Source organism: Palaemon carinicauda, chromosome 6 (assembly GCF_036898095.1).
Source record: "Palaemon carinicauda isolate YSFRI2023 chromosome 6, ASM3689809v2, whole genome shotgun sequence".
Classification (NCBI taxonomy): Eukaryota; Metazoa; Arthropoda; class Malacostraca; order Decapoda; family Palaemonidae; genus Palaemon; species Palaemon carinicauda.
This window is the reverse complement of record NC_090730.1, coordinates 163,293,417-163,300,916: the sequence shown is the minus strand read 5'-3', so window position 1 is coordinate 163,300,916 and position 7,500 is coordinate 163,293,417. Positions and strand designations below refer to the sequence as shown.

Genomic DNA, 7,500 nt, shown 5'->3' with positions numbered 1-7,500 from the left:
CAGCAGAAACTTGGATCATTACATAGGCCTGGCTTTGAAATTATCCAGCAGAAACTTGGATTATTACATAGGCCTGGATTTGAAATTATCCTGCAGAAACTTGGATCATTACATAGGCCTGGCTTTGAAATTATCCAGCAGAAACTTGGATTATTACATAGGCCTGGATTTGAAATTATCCAGCAGAAACTTGGATCATTACATAGGCCTGGCTTTGAAATTATCCAGCAGAAACTTATATTATTACATAGGCCTGGCTTTGAAATTATCCAGCAAAACTTGGATCATTACATAGGCCTGGATTTGAAATTATCCAGCAGAAACTTGGATTATTACATAGGCCTGGCTTGAAATTATCCAGCAGAAACTTGGATCATTACATAGGCCTGGCTTTGAAATTATCCAGCAGAAACTTAGAGTATTACATAGGCCTGGATTTGAAATTATCCAGCAGAAATTTGGATCATTACATAGGCCTGGCTTTGAAATTATCCAGCAGAAACTTGGATTATTACATAGGCCTGGATTGAAAATTATCCAGCAGAAACTTGGATCATTACATAGGCCTGGCTTTGAAATTATCCAGCAGAAACTTGGATAATACATAGGCCTGGATTTGAAATTATCCAGCATAAACTTGGATCATTACATAGGCCTGGCTTTGAAATTATCCAGCAGAAACTTGGATTATTACATAGGCCTGGATTTGAAATTATCCAGCAGAAACTTGGATTATTACATAGGCCTGGCTTTGAAATTATCCAGCAGAAACTTGGATTATTACATAGGCCTGGCTTTGAAATTATCCAGCAGAAACTTATATTATTACATAGGCCTGGATTTGAAATTATCCAGCAGAAACTTAGATCATTACATAGGCCTGGCTTTGAAATTATCCAGCAGAAACTTGGATTATTACATAGGCCTGGGTTTGAAATTATCCAGCAGAAACTTGGATCATTACATAGGCCTGGCTTTAAAATTATCCAGCAGAAATGTGGATCATTACATAGGTCTGGATTTGAAATTATCCAGCAGAAACTTGGATCATTACATAGGCCTGGCTTTGAAATTATCCAGCAGAAATTTGGATCATTACAAAGGCCTGGATTTGAAATTATCCAGCAGAAACTTGGATCATTACATAGGCCTGGATTTGAAATTATCCAGCAGAAACTTGGATCATTACATAGTCCAGGCTTTGAAATTATCCATCAGAAACTTGGATCATAATATAGGCCTGGCTTTGAAATTATCCAGCAGAAACTTGGATCATTACATAGGCCTGGCTTTGAAATTATCCAGCAGAAACATGGATCATTACATAGGCCTGGCTTTGAAATTATCCAGCAGAAACTTGGATCATTACATAGGCCTGGCTTTGAAATTATCCAGCAGAAACTTGGATCATTACATAGGCCTGGCTTTGAAATTATCTAGCAGAAACTTGGATCATTACATAGGCCTGGCTTTGAAATTATCCAGCAGAAACTTGGATCATTACATAGGCCTGGCTTTGAAATTATCCAGTAGAAACATGGATCATTACATAGGCCTGGCTTTGAAATTATCCAGCAGAAACATGGATCATTACATAGGCCTGGCTTTGAAATTATCCAGCAGAAACTTGGATCATTACATAGGCCTGGCTTTGAAATTATCCAGCAGAAACTTGGATCATTACATAGGCCTGGATTTGAAATTATCCATCACAAACTTGGATCATTACATAGGCCTGGCTTTGAAATTATCCAGCAGAAACATGGATCATTACATAGGCCTGGCTTTGAAATTATCCAGCAGGAACATGGATCATTATATAGGCCTGGCTTTGAAATTATCCAGCAGAAACTTGGATCATTACATAGGCCTGGCTTTGAAATTATCCAGCAGAAACATGGATCATTACATAGGCCTGGCTTTGAAATTATCCAGCAGAAACTTGGATCTTTACATAGGCCTGGCTTTGAAATTATCCAGCAGAAACTTGGATCATTACATAGGACTGGCTTTGAAATTATCCAGCAGAAACTTGGATCATTACATAGGACTGGCTTTGAAATTATCCAGCAGAAACTTGGATCATTACATAGGACTGGCTTTGAAATTATCCAGCAGAAACTTGGATCATTACATAGGCCTGGCTTTGAAATTATCCAGCAGAAACATGGATCATTACATAGGCCTGGCTTTGAAATTATCCAGCAGAAACTTGGATCATTATATAGGCCTGGCTTTAGAAACTTGAATCATTATATAGGCCGTGCTTTGAAATTATCCAGCAGAAACTTGGACCTCAAAATAGACAAGGAAATTAGGCCTGGAAAATAGGCCTAGTAAATAGGCCGACGACTAAAAACTAAACGGCCTTGTTTGTTACAGCCCGGCGTGAATATCGATGTAGGAAAAACCGGAGAGAAATTGCTGGTATTAAGAGAAGGAGGGAGCCTGCACAACAAAAGATCCCAGTACCTCGGGACAATGGCATTGGACAATAGATGTACCTCGTTGTTGACAACGTTTATGGCGGAAGATTTCATATGTGAGAATGAAAGGACGAAACGAGCGATCTCCTTTTATGTGAAAATAGATTTTTGTCATCGAAACAAGACGATGGAAATTCCCTAATGAAATGGCGGTCGGAGAGGAACCTTGCGAGGTTGAATATAGGGGAAGAGAGATCAGTATTAGTATTGGCGTTTATTATTATTATTATTATTATTATTATTATTATTATTATTATTATTATTATAACTAGTTGGAAAAGCATGATGCTATTTGACCGAAAATAAATAAATGTATATATATATATATATATATATATATATATATATATATATATATATATATATACATATATATATATATATATATATATATATATATATATATATATATATATATATATATATATATATATATATATATATATATATATATATATATATATATATATATAAATTATATATATAGATAGATAGATAGATAGATAGATATACATATATATTATATAAGGGAGATATTAAAGGCCTCCTTTCACAATAATGACACAAGATAATAATGACTTGAAAAACTGTAATCATATAGGCCTCGAAGGTGCATATATTGAAGGCTTTCTCTCAGAACACTGAACACTAAGATAACACCAATTTTGGAAATATCAAGCAGAAATTTGGATCATTATATAGGCCTGGCTTTGAAATTATCCAGCAGAAACCTGGATGATTATATAGGCCTGGCTTTGAAATTATCCAGCAGAAACTTGGATCATTGGCTTTGAAATTATCGAGTAGAAATTTGGATATTTATATGGGCCTGACTTTGAAATTATCCAGCTGAAACTTGGATCATTACATAGGCCTGGCTTTGAAATTATCCAGCAGAAACTTGGATCATTATATAGGCCTGGCTTTGAAATTATCCAGCAGAAACTTGGATGATTATATAGGCCTGGCTTTGAAATTATCCAGCAGAAACTTGGATCATTGGCTTTGAAATTATCGAGTAGAAATTTGGATATTTATATGGGCCTGACTTTGAAATTATCCAGCAGAAACTTGGATGATTATATAGGCCTGGCTTTGAAATTATCCAGCAGAAACTTGGATGATTATATAGGCCTGGCTTTGAAATTATCCAGCAGAAACTTGGATCATTGGCTTTGAAGTTATCGAGTAGAAATTTGGATATTTATATGGGCCTGACTTTGAAATTATCCAGCAGAAACTTGGATCATTATATAGGCCTGGCTTTGAAATTATCCAGCAGAAACTTGGATCATTACATAGGCCTGGCTTTGAAATTATCCAGCAGAAACTTGGATCATTATATAGGCCTGGCTTTGAAATTATCCAGCAGAAACTTGGATCATTATATAGGCCTAGCTTTGAAATTATCCAGCAGAAACTTGGATCATTACAAAGGCCTGGCTTTGAAATTATCCAGCAGAAACTTGGATCATTACAAAGGCCTGGCTTTGAAGTTATCCAGCAGAAACTTGGATCATTACATAGGCCTGGCTTTGAAATTATCCAGCAGAAACTTGGATCATTATATAGGCCTGGCTTTGAAATTATCCAGCAGAAACGTGGATCATTACAAAGGCCTGGCTTTGAAATTATCCAGCAGAAACTTGGATCATTATATAGGCCTGGCTTTGAAATTATCCAGCAGAAACGTGGATCATTACAAAGGCCTGGCTTTGAAATTATCCAGCAGAAACTTGGATCATTATATAGGCCTGGCTTTGAAATTATCCAGCAGAAACGTGGATCATTACAAAGGCCTGGCTTTGAAATTATCCAGCAGAAACTTGGATCATTATATAGGCCTGGCTTTGAAATTATCCAGCAGAAACTCTGATCATTACATAGGCCTGGCTTTGAAATTATCCAGCAGAAACTTGAATCATTATATAGGCCTGGCTTTGAAATTATCCAGCAGAAACTTGGATCATTATATAGGCCTGGCTTTGAAATTATCCAGCAGAAACTTGGATCATTACAAAGGCCTGGCTTTGAAATTATCCAGCAGAAACTTGGATCATTACAAAGGCCTGGCTTTGAAATTATCCAGCAGAAACTTGGATCATTACATAGGCCTGGCTTTGAAATTATCCAGCAGAAACTTGGATCATTACAAAGGCCTGGCTTTGAAATTATCCAGCAGAGACTTCGATCAGTACATAGGCCTGGCTTTGAAATTATCCAGCAGAAACTTGGATCATTACATAGGCCTGGCTTTGAAATTATCCAGTAGAAACTTGGATCATTATATAAGCCTGGCTTTAGAAACTTGGATCATTATATAGACCTGGCTTTGAAATTATTCAGGAGAAACTTGCATCATTATATAGGCCTGGCTTTTCAATTATCCATCAGAAACTTGGATCATTACATAGGCCTGGCTTTGAAATTATCCAGCAGAAACTTGGATCATTACATAGCCCTGGCTTTGAAATTATCCAGCAGAAACTTGGATCATTACATAGGCCTGGCTTTGAAATTATCCAGAAGAAACTTAGACCTCAAAACAGACTAGGAAAATAAGCCTGGAAAATAGGCCAACGATCATATTTAGTGGTTTATCCCACGACTAAAAACTAAACGGCCTTGTTTGTTACAGCCCGGCGTGAATATCGATGTAGGAAAAACCGGAGAGAAATTGCTGGTATTAAGAGAAGGAGGGAGCCTGCACAACAAAAGATCCCAGTACCTCGGGACAATGGCATTGGACAATAGATGTACCTCGTTGTTGACAACGTTTATGGCGGAAGATTTCATATGTGAGAATGAAAGGACGAAACGAGCGATCTCCTTTTATGTGAAAATAGATTTTTGTCATCGAAACAAGACGATGGAAATTCCCTAATGAAATGGCGGTCGGAGAGGAACCTTGCGAGGTTGAATATAGGGGAAGAGAGATCAGTATTAGTATTGGCGTTTATTATTATTATTATTATTATTATTATTATTATTATTATTATAACTAGTTGGAAAAGCATGATGCTATTTGACCGAAAATAAATAAATGTATATATATATATATATATATATATATATATACATATATATATATATATATATAAATTATATATATATAGATAGATAGATAGATAGATAGATAGATATACATATATATTATATAAGGGAGATATTAAAGGCCTCCTTTCACAATAATGACACAAGATAATAATGACTTGAAAAACTGTAATCATATAGGCCTCGAAGGTGCATATATTGAAGGCTTTCTCTCAGAACACTGAACACTAAGATAACACCAATTTTGGAAATATCAAGCAGAAATTTGGATCATTATATAGGCCTGGCTTTGAAATTATCCAGCAGAAACCTGGATGATTATATAGGCCTGGCTTTGAAATTATCCAGCAGAAACTTGGATCATTGGCTTTGAAATTATCGAGTAGAAATTTGGATATTTATATGGGCCTGACTTTGAAATTATCCAGCTGAAACTTGGATCATTACATAGGCCTGGCTTTGAAATTATCCAGCAGAAACTTGGATCATTACATAGGCCTGGCTTTGAAATTATCCAGCAGAAACTTGGATGATTATATAGGCCTGGCTTTGAAATTATCCAGCAGAAACTTGGATCATTGGCTTTGAAATTATCGAGTAGAAATTTGGATATTTATATGGGCCTGACTTTGAAATTATCCAGCAGAAACTTGGATGATTATATAGGCCTGGCTTTGAAATTATCCAGCAGAAACTTGGATGATTATATAGGCCTGGCTTTGAAATTATCCAGCAGAAACTTGGATCATTGGCTTTGAAGTTATCGAGTAGAAATTTGGATATTTATATGGGCCTGACTTTGAAATTATCCAGCAGAAACTTGGATCATTATATAGGCCTGGCTTTGAAATTATCCAGCAGAAACTTGGATCATTACATAGGCCTGGCTTTGAAATTATCCAGCAGAAACTTGGATCATTATATAGGCCTGGCTTTGAAATTATCCAGCAGAAACTTGGATCATTATATAGGCCTAGCTTTGAAATTATCCAGCAGAAACTTGGATCATTACAAAGGCCTGGCTTTGAAATTATCCAGCAGAAACTTGGATCATTACAAAGGCCTGGCTTTGAAGTTATCCAGCAGAAACTTGGATCATTACATAGGCCTGGCTTTGAAATTATCCAGCAGAAACTTGGATCATTATATAGGCCTGGCTTTGAAATTATCCAGCAGAAACGTGGATCATTACAAAGGCCTGGCTTTGAAATTATCCAGCAGAAACTTGGATCATTATATAGGCCTGGCTTTGAAATTATCCAGCAGAAACTCTGATCATTACATAGGCCTGGCTTTGAAATTATCCAGCAGAAACTTGAATCATTATATAGGCCTGGCTTTGAAATTATCCAGCAGAAACTTGGATCATTATATAGGCCTGGCTTTGAAATTATCCAGCAGAAACTTGGATCATTACAAAGGCCTGGCTTTGAAATTATCCAGCAGAAACTTGGATCATTACAAAGGCCTGGCTTTGAAATTATCCAGCAGAAACTTGGATCATTACATAGGCCTGGCTTTGAAATTATCCAGCAGAAACTTGGATCATTACAAAGGCCTGGCTTTGAAATTATCCAGCAGAGACTTCGATCAGTACATAGGCCTGGCTTTGAAATTATCCAGCAGAAACTTGGATCATTACATAGGCCTGGCTTTGAAATTATCCAGCAGAGACTTTGATCAGTACATAGGCCTGGCTTTGAAATTATCCAGTAGAAACTTGGATCATTATATAAGCCTGGCTTTAGAAACTTGGATCATTATATAGACCTGGCTTTGAAATTATTCAGGAGAAACTTGCATCATTATATAGGCCTGGCTTTTCAATTATCCATCAGAAACTTGGATCATTACATAGGCCTGGCTTTGAAATTATCCAGCAGAAACTTGGATCATTACATAGCCCTGGCTTTGAAATTATCCAGCAGAAACTTGGATCATTACAAAGGCCTGGCTTTGA

General features: G+C 36.5%; 1 protein-coding gene across 1 annotated transcript in view; it reads left to right on the top strand.

Annotated features, from left to right (window-relative positions):
• The window catches only part of LOC137643320 (thioredoxin domain-containing protein 2-like), a 144,542-nt gene extending 140,180 nt beyond the window's left edge, over positions 1–4,362 (top strand). The window contains exon 2 of the mRNA XM_068376156.1: positions 3,814–4,362. Within this exon, the coding sequence (XP_068232257.1) occupies positions 3,814–4,362 (549 nt within the window). The remainder of the gene's footprint in view (positions 1–3,813) is intronic.
• Positions 4,363–7,500: the final 3,138 nt, after the last annotated feature.